The 24,670-nt window shown below is 40.4% G+C and overlaps 1 protein-coding gene across 6 annotated transcripts in view; it reads right to left on the reverse strand.

Moving 5' to 3' along the window:
* Window positions 1-24,670, reverse strand: part of slit1a (slit homolog 1a (Drosophila)) — a 90,295-nt gene that overhangs the window by 18,840 nt on the left and 46,785 nt on the right. For 4 of the 6 annotated variants that reach the window (XM_077613171.1, XM_077613169.1, XM_077613173.1 and 1 more), the window contains 12 exons: window positions 20,265-20,336; window positions 18,726-18,797; window positions 17,670-17,741; window positions 16,838-17,001; window positions 13,156-13,303; window positions 8,222-8,293; window positions 5,091-5,162; window positions 4,913-4,984; window positions 4,589-4,732; window positions 3,990-4,153; window positions 3,440-3,463; window positions 392-536 (listed from right to left, as the gene is read on the reverse strand). In XM_077613171.1, the coding sequence (XP_077469297.1) occupies window positions 392-536; window positions 3,440-3,463; window positions 3,990-4,153; window positions 4,589-4,732; window positions 4,913-4,984; window positions 5,091-5,162; window positions 8,222-8,293; window positions 13,156-13,303; window positions 16,838-17,001; window positions 17,670-17,741; window positions 18,726-18,797; window positions 20,265-20,336 (1,221 nt within the window). The remainder of the gene's footprint in view (window positions 1-391; window positions 537-3,439; window positions 3,464-3,989; window positions 4,154-4,588; window positions 4,733-4,912; window positions 4,985-5,090; window positions 5,163-8,221; window positions 8,294-13,155; window positions 13,304-16,837; window positions 17,002-17,669; window positions 17,742-18,725; window positions 18,798-20,264; window positions 20,337-24,670) is intronic. The other 2 variants (XM_077613172.1, XM_077613170.1) reach the window with 1 other exon arrangement.

Here is a 24,670-nt window from a genome sequence, read left to right on the forward strand (position 1 = left end):
TTTTTCCACGGTGTAAATAAACCTATTCACTGCTATTCATAGCAATAGACACCTACTTCATTTTCAATGAGAGTTCACCAGGAGGGCTGGAGGTGAAGGATTATTTGATTACTGCCAACAACACCCGTACAAATTGATTTGGGCATCTAGCATTGCCAATTAAACCACATAATTTCAAATGTACATTAGTTGAATCAACCTTTTGAATACCTTCTTACCAACTCTGTGTAACATGACAAAGATTACATTTTACTGCAGATTTTGGGGGTTCTAAAGTAATATGTCAAATACATTTGGAAATAAGAACAATTAAATCTCTGGTATGTTGTGGATTTCCTTCATTCCCCAAACAATGCAGCGTGATCTACTTGTGTTAATGGACATTGCTTACAGTTCAGTGGTGGATGACGGGATTTGCTCTGGGATTTTGGTGAGCTTTAGGTTGGAACAGTCCACCACGTTGGACTCACATCGGCACTTAGGAGGACACACCGGATCACTGTTGCAGGCGTTATTCAGCCGGGCGTCCTCGGCACCTGGCGCAAGGAGTGAAATAAAGTCTGTCACGCAGTGAAACAGTGACATCAGCCCCTTCCACGATTAACCCCACGTGTTTTTCCCTTGACGCGGCCCGTCACGCATCACCCCCTCTTTGGCGATTTATCCCTAACTTGCAGTTGACTTTTGGTGCCTGAAGCACAAGCTTCTTTGCCTTTCAGGGGCGCACATGAATGGGCAGCTTATTTTTGAGAGGTGAGCACTGGGGCGAAAAGGAAATGTACCAAGGAGAAGAGAGATAAAGAGGATTTGGGCAGTCATCTCCAGTGAAGCAGACACCCCAGGAGAGTTTTTCCAGTCAGGTGAAGTGCTGAAGACAAGTGAAGACGAATGAGATGGGAATGAAAGGTGAGAGGTTTGGAGTGACGTCACCCCGGATAGTCGGATCAGTGGAAGTAGCAAGGTAAAAGTAGTTGTCGACTGTTCTTAGATTTATTAAATAACTGTATGTTACCTGAGTAAAGTGGGGCCTTAAGATAAGAGTTTGAAACTCATTCCCAGACAACCCTTTGCAACTCAAGTCATCTTTTCCCATTGAAATAATCAGAAATGTGCAAAACCATTGTTAAATCATTTGCTGGCATGCAACATCATTAAGAAACATAAAGCAGCAAAAATTATAAAAACAATTTGGAGAGACAAGTTTTTTTTCCTCCCATGTGGTGGGGGGTTTAATAACATTATTTGTCTTCAAACATCCTCTTATCTGGGAGGCTAAAAATGTCACGTTTCTGGCCTTCAAAAATTTCTAGGTTCTAGTTTAGAACAAAAGTTGAGTACTTTTCCCGGACTTTTTATTCTGATAGAGGAACTGCACAGTGGAGACAGGTTAGCAGGGGATTGCGGGACGTTTCCCTGCACTTCCTCTCTGTCTATGAATAGACGTTACGTGCCAAAAAGTGCGCTGCCAGATACATCATGGCTGTTCAATAATGAAGCAGCCCCGGGAGCCACTTAAAACAGAGTGTGTGTCTGTCAGTGTGTATGAATATGTTCCATTTAGAGGTAACAGCCCAGTGTCTTCCGTTAGACTAACATTTTATGTCCCATTCCCCTCTCGCATGCTTCACAGCGGTGCACATCTCTGACTCTTGTCAAGTTTTCACATTACGTCACCGGGACACCGCAGGCCACCCAGCCCACAATCACCAGCAGAAAAACCTCAACCAAGATCTGGGCGGCACTAAAAGTAAAGCAGCAAAAATGTGTCCAAAAAGCAGGACGTCAACTGAAATCATTGAGTCACCGCAAAGCCTCATTGTTGACTTTATTAGAGATTGAAGAGTGGATTGCATTTGCAGAAATAACTTCCTTTAGACTCAGTAAAACAGCCCATTAAAGAACTTTTCCCCGGTCAGACAATAGGAAAAAGCATTTCCTGCTGGATAGGAGGTAATTGAAAGCCCTAGTGGGCTCACGGCTTTGATCATGCTGCTGCCGCCAAGGAGTCCCTGAGGGAGATTTGTGAGTCATCATCATTAGTATTGATAAGTACATGGTGGCCACATTTTTATTGCATGGAACCCCAAGAGGACGAAACATACCATGTGACGTTTCGCTTGAAAATGGCACAACATGACTCATTGCTGAGGAGCTCTGTAGTGCTCTAGTTTGATGCTATGTGGACGGACAAATGTATTGGGACGCAAGGCTGCGTTTAGGGGAAGTTGTTCCCCTCACGTCTGTGGGAATTATTATTCATTCATCTGGACAAACTTTGGCACACCATCTGTTAGTCTTTTAAAGTCTATTCCCACACAGCTGGAGGCATAGACTTGTCCAAAATGTACCAGAAAGATAAAGAGTTAACATTCAAGCAGACCTAAAGGGTTTTGACTAAGAGAAATGTCTCCCATTTTTTTTGTCCATGTAATGTTTTTCTTACAGTAAATCTGCTGCACATCTGTTTTTGTTATTTGATAGGTGACTTCAATTCCATCAAGTCTAATATAAATCAGATTTAGCTTTCATCGACCTTCTGCATGACATTTGACCTCTTAAACAGCATTATCACAACTTATTAATGTAAATTATTTACACGTAAGATTGGTGAATTACAGTATGACTGAGCCTCCAAGTTATTTGCTTGGAAGTTCCCTCACTAAGAGTCCCGGAAAAATCCGCTGATAAGAATCTCGGTCCCTGATGGCCTTTATTTTCTTTAGCATTTACTGATAGGGATGAAGCACATTACCTTCATCACTGAGAGATTTTACAGTTCACACACGACAAAAAGAACACTTTTTTCCTTGCTGAATGCATATTAAAACACTCCTACATTGATAGAACACGTAGTTTCCTCTTCATCAAAAAGTTGATTTACTTGCATCAGTCAGTTTAAAGGTCATCTGTCTTACATTGCAAATCAAAGTAAGATTCTGGTTTATATTCTGATATGGTAAAAGTGCAAACATTGCAAAATGATAAACAATAACGAATAGTATATCCTATAATCGAAAGCAGGGGTGCCTACACTTTTGTTTGTATCGCAAGCTATTTTTACAGCACTACAGCCCAAATATATCTATCTCTCTGTATTTTGCTGACATGTATGCCAATCAAAGTTAGACGGCATGGTGCTTTAGTGATAGTCTAAAAGGGATTTAACGTTGTTTCTTTTACTATAACTTACATAAATCAAAACATAAATCCTACTAGTAAGGAAGAATGTTAGGATAACTGTGCTTATAATTATATCAGTAACTTGTGATTGATGTATTGGGCATCTCCGACCAAGAGGTTCTTACACACGAACCCGCAAATGGCCATTTTGTTGTCACAGTTTTCATATACACAGATATTTTAAAGAACCTCTTTTTTAAATCGAGCTTGAGATGAAAAGGCAAAGCAATGAGAGCGACAATGGTAGCCATGAACTCACCCGGGATGAAGTACTGCTCTTTGGCTGTGATGGAGAAAAGACAGAGGGATGGATGTCAGTGAGAGCTCGGAAAGCATAGCTGGACCCCTGCTATGCTTTGGCACATTCATATATAATACTATGTTTATATATGACACACTGCATTTGACAACAGGATATGAGATCTCTGGGGCAATGACAAGGGTAAAGTGATACAGCAAATACAAACTGAAGATGTAAAAAGTCTTAAAGGCTGTCATGACTGTTCCAGCATGATAGTGATTGTTAATGATTTAGTAACAAAGGGTTTCTAATCCAGCCATTTCATTGATTAGTGACTTGTGAGAATTTCTTTTCGATACTTTTGTCCATTTCTGGATGAAATCTCACATTTCAAATGTTGACTGCACTGTAAGGCAAGATGAAGAATGAAGTTTCTGGCTGAGCTGAGGGATTCAACCCAAACTCTGATTGAGTGATTTATTTCATTCATTTAACATTTCTATCCACACCTAGTGTAAACTAAAATCTGAGCCAAAAAAGGGAGAGGCACTTGGAGACCGGCACCTACCCGAACAGCGGAATTTCTTGCTTTTGATTTGCCCAATGCGTTTGTTGGCCAGCCGACGGGGGCTGGCACAGCGGGCGCCGCTGGTCTCGATAGGGTTGGAGCGCAGGTAGTCGGCCAGCCACTTCAGGTTACAGTCACAAATGAATGGATTTTGGGCCAGATGACTGCAGGGAGAAGATTTGGACAACAGTTCCAACGGTTGCTAGGAAAGTACTTTGGTATGTCGTTATTAATGCATTTATATGGTTATAATGTAGTTAGGGATAAATGTCTGAAAGCTATACATAGTACACCAAAAAATTGTTGATCAGTCTATACACCTAAATATTTGCTGTTTCACCCAAATTTAACAAATGGTTAAGGAGTGTTTACCAATCTTTGTGGCGAATAATTTAGAATAAAATAGCAGTCCGATGGCAAATTTTAGCAGGAGTTGGCAGAATTTTGGGTGGTGGTAAAATTCATAAAGGAAGGTAATTCCACAAGTGAAACACATTGTAATTTCATACTATTTGCAAAGCCCTCTGATTTAACCATTCTACATAGGCTGATACCTTTATGGAGTCGATGTGCAAGTAATAACAACGTGGTTCACTCACAGGGTCTGTATGGCTCTAAGTGAAGTGAAGGTCCCCTTAGCTAGAGTTTGAATCTTGTTGTCATACAGCGACAGGAGCGAGAGGTTCTGCAGGTCTTGGAAGGTGTTGGCACGGACGCAGTGAATCTTGTTGGCGTTCAGCAAACTGTTGGATGACGATTGGAAAGATGAGAAGAGTGTGGTGGAGTCAATCGGGCTTGTCAGATTTATTTATTGATTCATTATAAAATCCAGCTGGAGAACGATGCACAGATACGGAGTTTACTCAAAGGTTAGTACTGAGTGGGAGGGGAAACCATTCTGTCTGCATAGTGTGTCTTCTTACAGAAGTTGCAGAGAATAGAGGCCATCAAAGACACCCTTGGGCAGGTCGGTAATCTTATTTCCATATAGCACACTGGGAGATCAAAACACGGATTGTTTTAACATTGCAAAATGACAAGGCAGATTAGAATTTATGACAGTGGTCAAGCAAAAACACAGCCTTTAGATGGAATACTTACAGTGAGTTGAGGGAACGCAATCCCTGAAAGGCGTCAGGAGCAACCTCTGAAATCTGGTTGTTGCTCAGATCACTGTTGGTAGGGAAGAACAATCAGTCAGGTTGGAGTGTTGCTGTGGTCTGACCACACTCTTTCGGTGTCACCCATGCCAAGTCACGGTTGATGCATTGAAGGTGTTAGATCATGAATAAAATTGGGTTTTCGTCACATTTTTTTTCTAAAGGCGGATGCTAAAATGTTGGATTTTGTAAAATCTCCCCACCCAAAAATGAAGGGTGGACATTTTCCTGGCTAAGAGACATGCCTGCTTCTAGCGTCTATCACAGAGACCTCCCCTTCCCCCATCAACACCAGTAGGGGAATCAATTCAAAAATTTAGCCAGAGGCTTTCCAAGCCTGCTTCAACAGCTATGCTGCCCATTCCTTGGATCCTGGATGAAATCTGCCAAAGAAAGTTGTCTTATGAGAAAGGGGGAGGACAAATGGTATCTGTGGATGTATACAAGTGAGGTCAGAAGTCATCTGTGGTGGGAAACCTTGGCCTCCACCATTAGCTCATCAGCAATTGTGTGAGCTGGCCTCAGTCTACCTAACAAAACGTTCTTCATACATCTGCCTATCCACATCAAGGACAAAACGTTTAGATCGGTGGTCAAGCAATCCAAAGAGGCCTTGATATGGGGTTGGGTGGAGGTAAACCAATCTTGTATTGTATTTAGTGGTGTGCAATATTTCTAAGGCTTTTTCCATAGATACGTATGTTTTGCAAAATAAAAGCTATTCAAAAAGAGCCATGAAAAAATAAAATCTGACATTTTCATTGATAAAATGAATGCCAAAAAATATTATTCAAAGTGCAATTCAAAGTTTCTATAGCTTTGTGGTGCGATCAGACATTGCATAAAATTATTGGACAAAAGTGGCAGGGGTATCAAAATGAATGTGAACAATCGAATATTTGTACACCGAGTAGAATAATTCTCCAGTGTACAAGTGTATTGAAAACACTAATAAATGTTGTCTACAATTCATAACTTTTCATGTATTATTCGCTCCTATTGTACACCAGGGTTATGTTGTGTTTTTTTCTGACTGAGTCTAAAGGCATTTACTGGTTATATGATGAAATGCCATTGTTTTTTTCACAATATCAATTGTCTTATTTTACATCAGATTTGGTGAAACTCACAAGTAATTAGAATTAGAACAATTCACAGAGAATAATATTTTATAACACTGAGGCCCATTGAGCCATCAAGTTATTGAACATGATGTACATGACTGACATATAGTAGACTCATACCTGTCAACCTCTGCCGATAACTGCCCTTATAAATGATTATGATTCCCCTTACAAACACCGTATGAGTCGTACGGTGTTTATAAGGTTTTTTTGGGGGCTTGTAAGGGGAATCATAATCATTTATAAGGGCAGTTATCGGCAGAGGTTGACAGGTATGTAGACTGCTTGTGAACATTTTAGTTGTTAATAGGATCCACTGGCTCTTACCCACAGGATAACCGCAAAATCTATGAATGTCTGTCTGTAAATGCAAGACTCAGAGAGAGAAAGAGAAGTTTGAGGGCTGTATGGACTGAAATCCCAATTCATGTGGTAACAAAGTGGCAAAAGTTCCCATTCCGGAGGTCACTTTTAAATAAGTGGCCATTTGTCTTGTTGGTTTGGATTTGAGGTTTCTTGGAAAGTTCAATACATTGGGAGGAGTGCACATCTGCTCTGGTGTGTTTGGTTGTGTGTGTACGTGTATATGTGTGGGTGTGTGTATGCATATATGTGAGGGCTATTCGTGTATCCCTCTTGGTTCATATCTAGGTTATATTTCATTTGGGACAAGGTGAAAGATAGGTGCAAGACAGGGGGGCTGGTATTTGTTAGGGTAGGACAACACACAGGATCAAAAGGAGGTAGAATGCCATAAATACAGCAGCATAGACACCTATATATGATACTATAAGACTATATTTAACTTGTATAAATCACATCTCCATATTTTATCCACATCCATGGAGAGACATAAAGACATCTGCAGATCATATTCCATGAAGGTTGCAACATATGTCAGGCTGCCTGTACTGAGGGAGCCCATCGAGGGCATGTGGCCAGCTGAATCAACGAAGGCGCAGAGGGTCAAGACAGACATACCGCAATGTATAGTTGATGCTAAATGCAGAATCAGCAGTAGTAGTATGTCTGTTTCAGACAACTACATGGGAGACCCAAAGTGTCTTTTCACTCATAATATGTTGTAAAGGCTGTACCAGACATGAAGCATAAAGCACCGTGGATACATGTTATATCTAGTTGACAGCATACGATGGAAAACGTTGAAAGGCAATCATTCAATGCATGGAGCAGGATCGTTTTATTGTAGTAATGGAATATATCAAAAGGGCACACCTGTGTATACTGATAATCTTGTTGTCTTTGTTCTCTGTTTTCCTCTGTAATGATCTTTGTTTTGTATAGCTTATGCCAATTTGAAGGGGATCATGTTCTTACTAGGTAGGTGAAAATATAATATTCAAGTATTTCCAAGTAGATTAAAGTCAAACCAAATTCAGTTCAGTCTACAAGATAGGAAAAATATGTGGTTTAGTTTGTTTTTCATATATGGTCTGTTGGCTTCAGAAAAGAAATGGTTGGGTGTTTAAACAAGGAGGCAGCCTTATGACTCCCTGATGTGATTCTGCTCTTTCTTGCATCGCTTGTAGCTATGTCGTCCAGGCCCGCCACCGTTATGCACAGTGGCAGAATGATAGTATAGTTCAGCAACCAGGCTGTCACTGTCCTCTCTCCCACTTTACAGCCAAGCCTCAGCCATTTCCAGCACACTCTCCACACCCTTCATCGTTCTGGTTTGCCACAATTTATGTTTTGCCCACGCAGACGCAACTCTGGGCTCGGGCCGCACTTGTCAGGGAAATACCAGCAAATGGCATTGGAAAGATGAGAACTGTTATTATGACTGTGCAGTATCTGAGTGCCTCTACATGCTGCCCTAAAACTGAAAATACCGTATGTTCTCTGTGTGCAGACAAAATAAAGAAAGAAGACCACCATTCTACAGCATTTTGCTCACAGTCATGCATGTCTGTGTTGCTGTGCTTACATTCTGCGCAACTTCTTGTAGGAAGAGAAGGCTCCTGGAGGAACTGTCTTTATCCCATTCTGCTCCAGACGTCTAGGGGAAAAAATATGCAACCGGTTAAACAAATGACAGGCTATGTTTGTCTCTGAATAAGATGTGAGAAGTTTTAAGGAACTTGCAAAAATCGAGTCGAGTTCCCGCTCAGTCCCCCCCCCAAAAAAAATAAAAAATAAAACCAACTTTACACTTTATTTCCATGTGTGAAGTGAGATTCGGCATGACAGGAACATGATGTAGAATGACTTTCATTAATTTGAACTAAATCTAAAGTCCTTCAACTGGTGACTTTAATTAGACTCAAGTTGAGTCATCTTTGGGGGATTGATTATTTTGGGAAAAGAGCTGTTCTTCAGTCGTAATAAGTGATGCCAAGTTGGAGTTATGACATCCTGAAAACATTGTGCATATTAGCGGGGCCATGAAATAGGATATGCGTTGGCATTGACATTGTTGTCATATTTCTTTTCGGTGAAAAAGTTTCCAACACTGATGATGTCGTATGAAACTGCAAACAATATTAATCCTATTGAGGTGAAACATGAGCCAATTTAAGGAAAGTTGGTAAAAGATTTTAAAAGAAACCTACACAGAGTTATTTTACGGCCTAATTAATGTCAGATGCTCAAAGTAAATGGGTGTGCATGTTCAATGCGCTCTCAAGACACAACTCAAAGTTTGTCCCAGAACAATTCCCCCCAGTGTGGCTGGCAGAAGGCTGTTTATCTGGAGGTCAGTTGGCAGCTTTTAAAAAGGAACCTTAACAAGCCTTAACAGGTCCCCGGGCAAGTTCTGCCGGGTCGTCCTGCAAACCTACTGCGCAGCAGCAGAAGCAAGCCTTGAGCTATTTGGGCGCTAAGCTCCAGGCTAGCCTAGTAAAGATCGTTAAAAGGCTATTTGTCACCACAAGGAAATGGGGATCATTTAAAACCTGCAAATTATTGATGATAGTTGTAACCACAACCTCTTAAAATGAGGGCCTTGCTCTTAGAGCGAGAACATTTCCACACAATTTAATCATTCAATTACAGACATTTATGATTTATCGCATGCCTTTAAGGACCTGCGTTGCTATGTTTATAGGCAGAGTGTTTTCGTGAAACATAAACCGCTGCTGCTCAACTTCAGAAAATTCACATTGATGTCTGCCCCCCTCAAAGCAACGTGCCTGTCTTCCACATATGGGACAATATAGCGGCGCAAATAACATTCTTTGGATGGCGGCAATTTCAGACCACAGATTCCTGTGGTGGCCCTACTCTCGCGTTCTGTTTCAGTCTGCTTGTCCCGATGTGTCTGTGACTTTGCCGCAAAGTGACGGAGCTGTGGTTCCTTTGCCCTCACAAGCGGCCGAGCACTGGCCCAGTGTGGTTTTTATTGCTTTTTCTTAGCAACCAGCTCATCTTGCTATACCGGAATACCATATGCACCTCTAGTTTGTGTTTGTTGTCACTCCTTGTGGATCAGTACAAGTAAGTGTCTAAATCCCCCAATCAACGGAAGAGTTGCTGTGCATCTGATAAAGAAAATGAAACAATCCCTCAGTGCCATCTTCAATCAATGTTCCCTTCCTTTCTATCCTTCTGAAAGTTTGGTTTTGTGCCTGTCTTCAGCCCCAGTGTCAACACAATCAATGCTCTTGATCCTTTCCATTAAAGTCTAAGCATGGCTTTCATTAGGATACAGCATTTTCTTTTCATGAGTTTAAAGTCACGGCAGGAGAAAGGCAATGCAGAGTTCAGTCATGGCCGTGGTCTATAATAATCTCTCGTGGTCAATGTTTGGGCTAAGTGGACCTGTTCTTGCTAGAAACCAGCTCACATCCCCACAAGCTATAAACACCGGCACTCATTAAGGGAGTGCAGGGCATAGGCTCTGTGAGATTTCTTCCTATTTTCACATGAATATGTGTGTGTGTGCCTCATTAACTAGGCATCAGGCTAGCCTTGATACCCAGCAGCCTGCCCCCCTGTAATTGAAACTGATTTCATAATGAACTTCAAGCACACATCAAACCCGCTGCACCAAATTACTGTGCTCTCTATAACATCTGCCCTTCCTCTTATTTTCTCTCATTCCTCATCGTCAATCTGTCTAGTTCTATGGTGATTTAGCTCATTTGAAAACACAGTTAGGTAGTACAGAAGAAATAGAGCCTGAGAGATAAAGTTTTATTTGGAATTAGAGAGTGAAGATAGTTTAGGAGTGTTTTTATCCTGGTCTCAAAAAAAGATAATCAGAGTTTATTGCCAGGGTCATGGTTTATTACTGATTAGACATGAAAGCCAGGGCGACCTTTTAAAGTATTTGTATTTGCATTTTGGCAAAACCTACTATTTATTGGAAAATTCAGCCTTCTGATGGCAGACTGTTCATTTCTCAATTAATTTATTTGCTTATATAAAAAAAGAGGAATTATTCCAAATGTTGCTGTATTGTACTGTTGAAGTTATTACACAGCGAAATACCGATTGTGCATTAACCATGTAAGCTGACTTTATTCATTTTCTGTACTGCTTATCCTCACAAGGGCCATTGGGGGTGCTGGAGCCTATCCCAACTGACTTCAGGGACCAGGCGGGGGCACCCTGAAATTGGTGGCCAGTCAATCACAGGAGACAGACAATCCTTCACACTCACACTCATAAGTAGGAGTAATTTAGAGTGTTCAACCAGCCTACCCTGCATGTTTTTGGGATGTGGGAGAAAAAAAACTGAGTACCAGGAGAAAACTCATTCAGGGAGAACATGCAAACTCAACACAGGAATTTTGTCAGACTTTTTGAATTACTAGGATAAATAGCAATTTTTAAGCAAACACAGGCCTTCTCTTAAATCAAATTTAAGACTTCTTATGGAAGCATTTATAAATGCATGCTCATCGTTGTCTTCAAAGACAGCATGCACAAAGCGACTTCTTGTCAGAGTGTTGCAACAGGCTGGCAAAGACTGAATTAAAATGAGAAATCTGTGATGCCACAAGACGACTTTGTGGGTGGTCATGCAAGCGTGAACTACACGTCCAAATTAGGAAATTTAGCACAGCAGCAAACTCAAAATGGGTCAGGGTTGTTGGGGGCTTCCATGCTTCCTGGGTATTTATAAACAGACCCCATAGGGAAGAGGAGACCTAGAAACTTGCGGTGTCGCCATCACAACTTGGATATCAGTTTCCTCACTATTCATAACTCACTAACTTTCATAATAAATCTAGTAAAAGGCGTGGCCCCACAATAAATAACAAATTCTCAACCTTGAAAACTCTAATTCTGCATTCCCAGCAATTAATGAACCCTGACAGCACGTGGGCTGTAAATGGTTAATGTTCACAGAGATCTCAGTGGACCGATAAACTAGGAAAGTGTTTGTGTGAGCTTCACAGTAATCTGTGCTGATAAGAGGCCACAGTCTCCACCTTTGCTGTAAGACATCATGTCCAAGTGAAAATGGAAGAATATCATTCCAGCAAGTAATTCGTGGTGAGAGACTGTGGGCAAAAAAACAGTACAACATCCATAGGTAATAAATGCATATTTTAAATCCATCTAAGATTCCCACACACCACCAGGCTTCAACGCACAATAGATCTGTTGCCTTATTTATACTCCACAAATCTATCAGTTTGCTCAAATTATGACGGACAAATTCCTTATTTTTACGAACATGTTGGAGATTATTACAACCATCATTGCTTTTTAATTTGCTATCATAAAGCAGAAGTCCATCTTTATTCCTTGTTATAATGCTGTTTATTTCTCTGAACTGTTTACACCACAAGTGTTGATTGATACCATGGTACATGCAGAGCAGTGATGGCGACCACAATCAAAAATAGCCCTCTGGTGTTTGTGGTTTGGTTAAGCTTGAGCATAAAAACAACAAATTCTTGTCCACTTAAATACCATAACTGACTTCAATATAAGTATTTTATGCAAGGTTAGCCATCTGGAAATTAAGACCAGTGTGTTTGCTGTGGATATGGAAGGTCTGTTTGCTATTGAATCAGTGGATTAATTACTGATTTTACAAAATAAATCTAAAACCATGGGCATATAACCAATAACACAATCAAACGCAGGGGTGGGCAAACTATCCACAAAGGGCCACAGTGGCTGTGGGTTTTTGTTCCTACCAATCAAGAGGACACCTTCTCAATAATCTGTTGTCCAACAAGTGCAATCAGTGGATTGCAGTCAGATGCTTCTTGGTTCTGAGTGAACCTGATTGGTAAAACTGTCTGTGCTGTATCAGTTGGAAAAAAACCCTGTAGGGCTTTGCAAAAAAAAGAGCAATGAATCTTTTTACGAATTCTTAGAATAACTCTACGTATACCCTTGATAGTATACTCGAATGGACATGGGAGTTCGCCCAGCCAGTCTACATGTGTTCTATGGAGTTGGAGAATGTGTTTTCCTTGGGGAACAATATGAAGGGTGAAGGTCTTTTCCTCTGGGAGTCATGTAAGGGGTGATCCAGAAATATATGGCGCCTGGACCTGCATCTGATTAGGATACATTCTGGACGCCAATCTGTTGAGGCGTCTTAGCCAGGTCCCACTGGGAGAAGGGCCCAGTGTTGACCTAGGGTTGATCTGGGGAGACTATTCAACCCCCCCCCGCCGGCCTTGGAAAACCTCACAACCCTCCCTAGAGGAGCTGGACAAAGTTGCCTGCGAGATGCTCCCTTGCTGAAGCTTCTGGCCCATAACCAGACAGTGAATGAATTGGAAGAAAATAATGGGCAGATATTGAACAGATGGACATACATTTTTTAAAGATTAGGTAGCAGAACTCCAAATGGTAGAAACATGAAGCCCTGCATAGGAGAATTATTAAATCAATTGTGTTCGTTAACTTTAAAGTGTATTTCAGCCAGATGTTTAATTTAGTGGTGCTCACATTTCAGCCATGCTGTCCGGAAGGTTGGCTGGGATGTCGATAAGACCTTTCCCTCTACAGTCCACGATGTTGTTGCTGCAGGTACACATTGCAGGACAGGAACCTCCACCGATGTTGCATGGTTGTGAGCTGGATGAATCTTGGTGGCCTGGAAAAGAAAAGGACTGGTAAATAAAGAGTGAGGGATTAACCTGGAGGATGGGAGACACAACATGCCAGAAGGTATATACAGGCAGTTTCTAAAGGGGAGGTTTAACATTGCCTGTAGGTCGAGATTGAACCAGCTATATTAGTTCAGCGAAAACTTGGTTTGAGAGCCACATTTCTAGCACCCTTGAGTATGGGAAACCTCAAGAAAGATCATATATTACCAACATAGTACTCATTGAATGGAATTCTGTGCTAAAAGTTGCACTGGTCCAGCAGCAGGGAGGCAGCTCCTTGAACTCGCCCGTAGACCAGCGCCTACTACTTATGTCCTGCGTACTCAAGAGCAGATGAAGATTGATGATTCTCACCAATCACACTGACATTGAGAACTCGAATTAAACTTAACATTATGCTCAAGTGTACATCCCTGAGCATCAATGAGAAAGAAACTGGGTTATCTGTCAAAGGGATGGCGCGGCGTGCAGAGAGCGGAAAGAAAGAAATGAATAATACAATTGTGCAGATGATTGAAGCCCTCCAATACTATGCATTAATCTATCCTCAAATGTTCCTCCTTTGTCTGCACTCCCTGAATGGAGTGAGTGCACATTCAGCAACAGCCATCCCACTACCACCACACTTTTATTTGACACTTTAACTTTCCATTTGCATACAAAGCACAAATAGCTATCACATCGTCTCATGGTACCTAACAGCTAGTGTAGAGTTGAAGAGCATGTGCCTCCACTGCTCCTACAGAGTGAGAATGTGCTTGGGAGTGAGTGAGTGAGGGAGTGCAATAGTACAAGCTGTGTAGATGTTAGCTTAACCTAGATAAAATGAATAAAACAGACTTTTAAATTGGCTCATTTACGCAGTAATATTAATCTGGGTTTCAAACTATTAATATTTCATCGTTTCTATCACTGAGTAGTGAGAGACATGTTGACAACATGGAGGAAAGGGTGGTGAATTTACCGACACATACAGAAAGCTTTTTAATGATAATAATGATTTGAAATCAAACATAGCACCCACAAAGCTTAAAATAAATACTAAATTAAAATTAACAGACCATAGTATGAGCAAGAACAACTACAATTTTCACAAGTACTCAGTGATGATAGTCTGGTGTAAAATACAGTTGTTTGTACTGTTATTTTTCCTCCATTTTGCAAACAAAATGTTCTGGCCAGTGTTAGACCAGAGACTAAGGTATACAGGACAGCAGTCACTGTGTTGACCCAGACGCAATAAGCAGCCTAATGTAAGGCTGTGTGATCTCAGCGTGTCAGAGGTTTGACAGATCTAGAATCAGGCACAAAAGGCACAGTAAAGCTCCCACCTTGATAGAGAATGGCACATTTGACAGGTCTGGGATCAGTGAAAGTGCACAGCGCAGCAGGAGCAGTGTGAACAGTGACAGCTCCCTGACAGGTATACTTGAGGTGACGCTATTTGATGTCATGTTGCACTCACACATGATCGTTTTTCTGCACTGGAGCCATTTCCCAGCAATTGTATTCCAATTTAATCTTCCTTGTGTCATCAGCAAACACACGCAAACACACACACACACACACACACACACACACACAATCACACACACACACACACAATCACACACACAATCACACACACACACACAATCACACACACACACACACAATCACACACACACACACAATCACACACACACACACACACAATCACACACACACACACACACAATCACACACACACACACACACAATCACACACACAATCACACACACACATACATACACACACACACACTATCAGCTCCCATTTGCATTGCGGCTTTATATTTAAAATCACACCACTTATCATTCAAAATATAATATTATCTTTGGCTTCACTCCATGTGTCTTTGATAAAATTCAGCAATGAATACAATTGAGTGAGAAAATTGAGGTTGTGCAGTTATCATGCACTGTAGTGTTTTATCTCTGTTTTAAATAATGTGCTTTGATGGCAAAACATTTTTTTTGTGTGTGAAAATGAATCACAGATTTAAATGTATCAATCATTTCAAAGTCAACTACAATGATGAGCATTATGTAGTAAAATTGTCACTCAATCTGCACTGAGAATTCACAGTACTGGAAAGCTTTCCAAGCTGAAAGGAATGACGGTACGTCAGAAATCCGTAGCCAAACCAAAAACACATTCGCCTGATCATTCGGTCTTTTGCTTAGCTTCTATATCTTCTGTTTTCAGCTCGGCGCCACCCTGCACCAAATCCCCCGCAGGTGGCCTGGTCGGGTCACAGCGCACACACTACACACATTTGTGCGCATGAAAATACAAAAGGTATGCAGCATGGGCGTGAATACATGCGCTGGTGAATGCCAGCAAAAAAGTCGCATAATGAGTTTTCAAAGGGAGTTCAACTTGTGGCCAATTGCTCTTGCACGTGTGTTTATATAATTGGAGGATTTTACCACATATAATGTATTCATGTTTGCAGGCTCACCCAGTTTAGGGTGGGAATGGTGATTGTTAATTATATTGAAGCTCATGTGCAACAAATCATGTCAAGAATGGGAACTGCAGCTTCCCATGAAGTGTAGCCTAAACTTTCCGTAATCTCCTGCTCACACAGTCCCAGCTCGTTTTTCATATCTCCGAGATTCCACTCCCACGCTTTAAGTCACTTTCCCCGGGCGAGGAATAGTTAATGACCCGTACTGTCGTGCTGTATAGCTGCATAAAATTCACGACCCATGGAGAGCGACTGAGATGGGGGATACACACCCAAAAACAAATACACGAATATATATCAACCAACCACCGCAGCTGGTGTTGTAGTGAGATGGCCTTGTGTGGATAGAAGGTTCTCATTCGCCTTTTTGCATTGTCTTGATATGATAACAACATGTCCTGCCCTTGTACACATGTTGCTCTATTAGCATCGGAATGATAAGGGAAAGACAATAATAAACACTACAAAAATAAAATAAGTACATAAAAATAAATGTGAAATCTGCATGCCTGAATGGATGCAGAATTTTGAATTCTACCAAAATCTTAAAAGTTCTCAACATGTATGCAAAATTCCAGTAGAACTCACGAGGCCCTTTTGCAATATTCCAACTAAGGAAATAATCATTTACAAAATAAAAACAATAATAGAGAGTGAATGCCCACCATTGACAAAAAACACGTCTATTTGGGCCTATCTGCATATTTCTGCGGTCTTTCTGAGGCGCCCTAAGAAGCCATGAAAATGCTACTTTTTCTGTGCCGGCGAGGCCTCTTGTGGGTTGAACACGGAAAATCTTTGATTAATGCAGAGAACGCTCTGGATAGCAATGGATAACTTAAGGTGGGCAGTGGAGGAATTTAAAATATAATGGCCTGCAGTGCAACTTAACTTGTTACAACCTATTTCAGATGATTTGGCAGTGATTTTAATGGCAAAGAAATCAGTAGTGTTTCGATGTTGGTGTTTTCATAGCAAACAATATAAAATGTTTTTGGCCTTTGTCACACATAGAAGTCTTCTTACCCGCGCAGCTGAATTCGTGTTTCTGAACCTCGGCCACGTTAAGACCTTTGAGTTCGGGCGGTGCCGTGCACTGAGTGAACAGACCAATGGTAGGCCGCTGTCGGAGCCATTGGGCCAACCAGGCCAAGTGACAGTCACAGTTGAGATTGTTGGAGTGGAGACGGCTGTTACATAAACAAAACAAAAAGAGGAAGAAAATTAGCTATTTGAAGATCCCTGCCTCAATTGCCAACCCATTTGACTGTGAGTGAAGACACAAATAGCCCAAACGTGTCTGTTCTTTTCTCGAGCTCATTACACACAAACCGCTGTGGCAAAACTGAGTAAATCATACGCTACATGAATGATGGTAAATGCAGCATTCTCGAGGAAGGAGACGAGGCTTCAAAACCCGACACTCCAAACATGGAATTCTTGGAATGCTGCGTTTGTCGAGAATAGCCGTTGCTGGTGGTTGGAACAAATCTTCGTGTGCGGACAACTGCAATACTATAAAATGTAACCCCAATGGAAGCGAAGAAGCCTGGAGGCCACCACAAGGGATTTGGAGGCATGACAGATTGTTGCAGCAGCCGTGATTGTTTTCATTTGTGCATAATTCTGTATTTAGTAATCACATCATTGCACAATAGGCTCCAAGGGTTATTTGCGTCTATAAGGACCAGTGGTTGTTGTATTTAGATGGATGGGGGCATAATAGCTCTTGGCTTTGCTTGAGATCACATTGTGGTCGAACATACTCTTGAACAAAAGATCCCATGCAATTCAGCACTGTCAAAAGATGCAATTGACAGTATTTTTTCAAACAGCATATACAGTCGGTTGCACTCACAAGGTTCGCAGTTTGGGCATGTGGTTGAAGCTGGAAACTGGGATGCTGCTGATGTTGTTGTTGTTCAGGGTTCTGAGGAATCAAAAGAGGAGAATAGTTCTCAAAAAGGCTTACAAAAAAGTTTAGTCATGCTTTTAAATGAAATTTCCGACCTATTATTGCGTATTCTAATTTTCTAAGTAGGACTGGACATGGGCAAAGCCTCTATACCTCCTATAAACCCCCTTGCCGGCACACGTCCAAATACACATGCGCCAGACTACTAATCAACCCTGTGTGGAGTCCCAATCATTCACACTCTCTGGGCATCAGCTGCAGCCAAGGAATCAGGTCATTTCAATCAGACTAGTAACCTTATTAGCCATATTTCAATCAGCCCACCACCCCTACAACTATCAACTCATGCAACCTGCCCCCCATAAAAACCTATATAAACAACCCCCAACCCCCACTTATGTAATTATAACAACCTATCACAACATCTGCAATCCATCCATGCCATGAAAGCACCCTTTAATGTTCTTTTTTTTTTAAAGAGGGGTGGGGGGTCTCCCCATCCCTTTTAAAAAAGAAAGAATAAAGCAGTCTTTTACTATAAAAATAACAAGGCCGCTGAAGCTCTTGTGGCCCAATCTCCACTGGAGATTCTTTTGTTTAAAGTGGGAGCGTGAAAACAAAAGCCTTGCAAATATGAATGTTGATGATTATACCCCCCGTCCAAATAAAAATGGCTGCAGAAAAGCACTGGGGTCAGAATGCAATTCTTGATGATGTTAGTCCCATTGTCAAGATGACAAGCTGACCTTGGAGTTGAAAGGGGGGTTAATGTGATAGAAGGAAATTCTGCTGTCAACTGTATAGAACAATGAGTTAATGGCGGTTGGGCCCTCACGATGCAGGCCGCCCTCAAGAGGCGCTTATGGGGGGGTTTGACATGAGGGCCCCTATAATTATGTGTATACTTTAGTGATGGTCATTATTAGTGGTAGGGAAACAATGCCTTCATTTAACTGAGTGCGTTAATGGAATGCTATTGCACTCGAAGGAAATACTCACAGCACTTCCAAGCCTCGCAAAGCTCTGAATGCACCGTCCTCGATGCAACCGATGTGGTTTTTATCCAGTTGTCTGCAAGATGGGGAAAAAAACAGACTTGTTAAAACAAAACAAAAAAAGTCCCTCTTCCCCGCTGCATGCTGCTCATCATCTAAACAGTAAATGGCACACTGATGGACTACGGGAAATCAATAGTGTTCATCTGAGATCATGTATCCCCAAGAGTGGACAGAGGAGCTGGAGGGGGTAGCTTACAGTGTGTTTATTATCATCAGTATGCATGCATTCACCTTCCAGTTACAAAGAATCTAGTCCTCTAGATTGCTGTTGTGTACTCCATAATAATGATACTTCAGCCTTTAAACACACACACACACACACACATATACATATATATATATATATATATATATATATATATATATATATATATATATATATATATACACACACATATATATATATATATATATATATATATATATATATATATATATATATATATATATATGGGCCAGTTTAGACTAAATATTACCTATGCCCCCCAACATAAATGTGAGAGTCTATGGTGTATTTTTCCCCCATATGTGCAATTGGATTGTCAGGGTGTACCCTACTTCTCATCCAAAATCAACTGGGAACGATTGCTTGTTGGACAAAATACATTTTGGGAGTAATACCCAAAAAGCTTCACAGCAAATTAGTGAAAAAAATGCTATACAATACTGGAATCACGGCCCTCCAGCGGTAATTTGGTATTCAATGTTAACCATTCTTAATTCCTAACTTTTGTTTACACGTTAACAAAATGATCCTGTTAGCCAGATGATTGTGTCAATGCGACTTCAATGCCTCAGGGGCTGCTCTGTTGGTGAGCAACAGTTTTAAATTAGCTCAAAGTTCATGTTAGTTTTTACTTTTCCTAATGACTGACTGAATGTTCATACGTGTTTGAACTGAGATACCAATAGTTAATATTATTTCCTGATGGAAAAAAAGAGGGGGTGGTGTTTATTTGGCACTAATTTATCACAATGTCAATGTGAAATACAATTAAAGTCATGACTAAAGTGCTGCTGCCTGATTGTGTAGTGGTTCACTCGTCTGACTTTGGTGCGGGCAGGCGCGGGGTTGAGTCCCGCTGGTGGCGGTATGATTGTGAGTGTGAATGGTCGTCTCTGTCTCTGTGTGCCCTACGGCCCACTGACGACCAGTAGGGTGTAGTCTGCCTTTTGCCCAAAGTCAGCTGGCATAGGCTCCAGCAACCGCCGCAACACTTACGAGGATCCGTAGAAGAATGAATTAAGTGCCTTATGAAATCAAACAATTTTTCAAAACGAACTTGCAGGTATACTACGGTGGCTTTTTTAAATCCTGGAAGTGGATCAGTGTGCTGTTGTCGCTGCATGGTGTAGTTAGAGAAAAAGAGTACCCAGCATACCAATCAAACTGATAGATGTGCATGTCCAGTTACCTTCATTAAACCTTTATAGAATACAGTAGTATATGTTCCATCAAGTTGACGTCAAAAACACTTACAGGTTTTTGATGTCTGTCGCTCCTCTGAAAGCTTTTCTTGGGATGGACTGGATGAGGTTCTCGCTCAAATCACTGGGGAGAGAAGAAGGATGCCTGAGCTGAAAGTGTTTTAATATTATAGTGTCCACATTATTTAGTTTCATTTAATATCTGCTCTTTCTCCATTCTCGCATGTTCGGTCCCTACACTGAGCTTTCACCCAAAGACCAAACAATGAATTGCATGACACTGAAAATTGAAAGGCTGAAACTGATATATTAGGGGCAACTGAAAGAACTTTAAAGAACACACTATAAAAAAATGCCTGCAGACAAGGCATCCCCAGTGAGGACAGAAGTAAACAAGCTTCTTATAGGCATCCAAAAAAGATCCTTGAACTTGACCACAAATTTCACAATCTATAAATCTATGAGATACAAGTACGCCAAATGAGACTCGGATGACGCCTGCTTGTTTAAAGTATGTTCATCTGGCAGCATGGTATATGATGATGCAAAGCACAAAGTGGTTTCATGAGAGGCTACATTTTGGTTTTAAAATGTAAAACTAAATAAAGTAAATGTAAGCAGTTTACCATTCTTTGGAGAAGATGTGTAATGACTGAGTTTCACGTAATTTAAAGAGTACAGAAAATAATAGTGTGAGGCAACTTTACGAGAGGAGCAGGCGTTAAACATGTCACCTAATCCATTATGATCAATAGATTTGCCTACATTCATTTCCTCCATGGACTATCTTTTAATCGGTGAGCCATCCATTATTTATTTTAGCTTTTCCAAAACAGGCTCAATTTTTTCCCTTCAATCGGCATTGAGAACCAGAACAGATTAATTCAGCTTGAAGTTAGAGACATCATTCTTGCGTGTCTTTACACACTAGTTCATGGCCGTTTCATGAAAGAGTCAAGCTTTTGGTCGATCTAACTTTGAGCTTTATCTGATGCGAAATTAACCTTTATTAACAAGTGACAATAAGGAATTGTTCCAAATCAAGGTGCCAAAGCCAAAGGCTATAATACATGATTGTTGCATTGGGCACGGGAAGAACAGGAGAAACAGTGCTGTGATGATCTGACTACAACTTTATCTGATTGAATAGCAAAATTCAATCCAGGCTGTGAAACACCCTTAATCCCATTAGCATGCTATAATACAATTGGCTCAGGACAACTACTCTCCCACTTCTAGTGCTGTTATATTGGATTAGCAGCGGTGGAAAGTATCTTTATAAACGAGAGTCTGTTTTGTGAGCCAATAACACAATTGTCCTTTTTCTCGGTTCTGTCTAGGATGCTTTTCTCCCTTTGTCCTCAGTATTCATTTGCAGAGTAATCACAGTGGCCATGATTTGGAGTCAGCAGTCTTCTGTACATTGAGTGTTCCAACTAAATTTGGCTCGGCAGGACCTCTACATTTACACATTCTTAAAATGGAAGACAGAGCATTTCTGTGGGGGTGCATGCTGTATTTTACATAGTCTGTGGTTGCTACACTCTCCCTCTTTTTTTAAGGCTTAAGTGAGTCAGTTTGGAAACGAACGATTTGACATTGCTGATTAGTTTGGAAGTCAATTTTCAGGGAAACATGAACTACCTAAAATAAGGCACAATTACAGCGCTCACCACAAAGATGGATAAGGGGCACCATGGTCAGCAGGCCAATCTAAAGTTGCATTGCTTCAAAATGTATACAGTGCATGAGTGCTCAAAACATATACATTTTACAGTTAGCAGGCAATCTGGTATTGTTAGTGAAGACCAAAACATGTCCCTTCCACTTAGAGGCTGCATACATGATTGCACTATATATACTTTACTCTATATGCCTTATGTGTGTGTGTATGTATGTATGTATGTACGCACTGTATGTAAATGCATGCATGTATCAATACATGCATGCATACATACATGCATGCATGTATCAATACATGCATGCATGCATACATACATGCATGTATCAATACATGCATACATACATGCATGTATGCATGTACGTACGTATATACATATATGTATATATGTACGTACGTATATACATGTATGTATATATGTACGTACGTATATACATATATGTATATATGTACGTACGTATATACATATATGTATATATGTACGTACGTATATACATATATGTATATACGTACATACATATATACATATATGTATATACGTTCGTACGTATATACATATATGTATATACGTTCGTACGTATATACATATATGTATATATGTACGTACGTATATACATATATATGTACATACGTATATACATATATGTATATATACATACATATACATATATACATATATATCTATATATACATATATATACATATAGATTACATTAGATTGATGGAGAAATTACCAATATATATATATATATATATATATATATATATATATATATATATATATATATATATATATATATATATATATATATATATAATTGCTGATATGTAAACATTCCTAAAATTTTGGTAATTTCTCCATCAATCTAATCTACTATCACACCAAATGTGTTTTTAATGCGTTTGTTTTGTAAGACAACCTTGACGTGTGTGGGTCACAGAATCTGACATTAAACAGAAGCAAGGCGTAGACACTGTTAGGTAAAAGAAACAGGAGCAAAGGTCATAACTTGTAGATGTCACTCAACTTGCGCAACTGTTCAGTCTAAATGAATTAAGGGAAAGTGTCAGATGCTCATCACTCGCTCTATGAGTTGGCGTCTAGCAGCCTTCGCATGGTCTGTAGACCATTTGGCTCCGGTTTAAGCCTTCAGGCCTTGAAAGGAGCATTCGAATGATGTCGGTTTGCAAACACAAGGGAATGCTTGGAAGTATTTTCTGCACATTACAGGTGTGTGAACTGAGTGTGGCTGTGTCAAACCTGGTGTAGATTTATCTTAATGCAAAACATACCCTGGGGTCAGCACTTAGTTCATTAAGGTAGCCAGGCTCTCTTTCGGTGATATTGCTCACAGTTCATTCCCATTGTAGCCTTAATGATGGATTGGCACATATGGTTTTAGGTGTGCCTTTGCAGTATGAATTTAAGATCTGAGTAAAATTAGGGCTTTTGTGTATACTGGACTTTGAACAATGCTGTCGTTTGATAAGATTGTTCAATAGATACCCTGATTTAACAAGTAATGCTATCGGACATAGCTCAAGGCGCCTAGTCTGGAGATTAGACTTGTGCTGAAAAGTAATGTCTGGTTCTTGTCTGATTCACATCATTTACCTCTGATCTCTATCTTGGTATAAGCTGCACAAACAGGACTCACAACACTGATTGTGTTCTACTGGGGAGAAAGTACTTAAGTTTGTTACGCATTTGCCATAAGAAACATTCAGTTTGCCTGTGGAAAGATAAAGACTCGGCATTACTACAACCATTTATCATGGGCGCTTTGCAGTTGTGTTTAGCTGCACAGTAACGTCACCTACAGTACTTTGGTGACTCAGAACACAAAACACAAATTTCAATGTTTAGAGCTCAGGTAATATTTCAAACAGACTGAACTATTAAACCGGAGCTAAATAAAATAAGGACAAAGGGAGTCTACGGCTATGACTGACATACGACTATGAATGTATTGTAATTTTTCTGGTATGTATGTCCTTGTTGGAACCAACACTGCAAGATTCTTTTTGGAAAAAAATATATGTAGGTCGGATATCTATGAAATATTTATAATGATTTAAAACGTCATTGACATCGCTGTTCAACTAAGCACCATCGTAGTTAGCTGTGATGAGTTAACATTTATCAAGGTGGTAATGATTATTTTGAGCCAATCATCATCATCCTCAAAAAAGTGGAGCTACGTCTTGGCATTACATGCATGAGAGCCAGCCAAATGACAGTTATCGTTGTAAAGCAATTAAAGTCTATGGGAGTTTCTCAGAGCCACAGTTATGAGGAAGTCGCTTATCCAACGGAAAACGTGTACATATTTTTCCATGTAAAATCAATAAATCAAGCTCCCTTTGAGAGTCAGGCAAAAGGCAGGTGGAATCATAGGCCGACAAAAAAATTGTTTGATACGCAGCCGTGAGAAAATGAATATCAGTGAGAGTCATTATTTGAGGTTGAGCAAGGGGAATGTGTCATTTGGGACAAGTAAAGAGACAAATGGGTCAGACTTCCCAAGTAAGAAGCCACGGTAAGGTAGTCTGTGGCTACAAATACCACATAAACATATCAAAAACGTTTCAATGAAAACACTATTACACACAGGCATTTGGTCCAAGATATACAATCACATCTATCAAATCCTGAATATTTCACAATCTCTGCTTTCACGGTTGGGTGCTAGCTGAGGTTGACGTAGACATTAATCTGGGTTTTTGATGGATTGGTTTAACTGTTTGCAACAGAATGCTGCCATTTATGGATGCAT

The sequence above is a fragment of the Stigmatopora argus genome, chromosome 11, assembly GCF_051989625.1.
Source record: "Stigmatopora argus isolate UIUO_Sarg chromosome 11, RoL_Sarg_1.0, whole genome shotgun sequence".
Classification (NCBI taxonomy): Eukaryota; Metazoa; Chordata; class Actinopteri; order Syngnathiformes; family Syngnathidae; genus Stigmatopora; species Stigmatopora argus.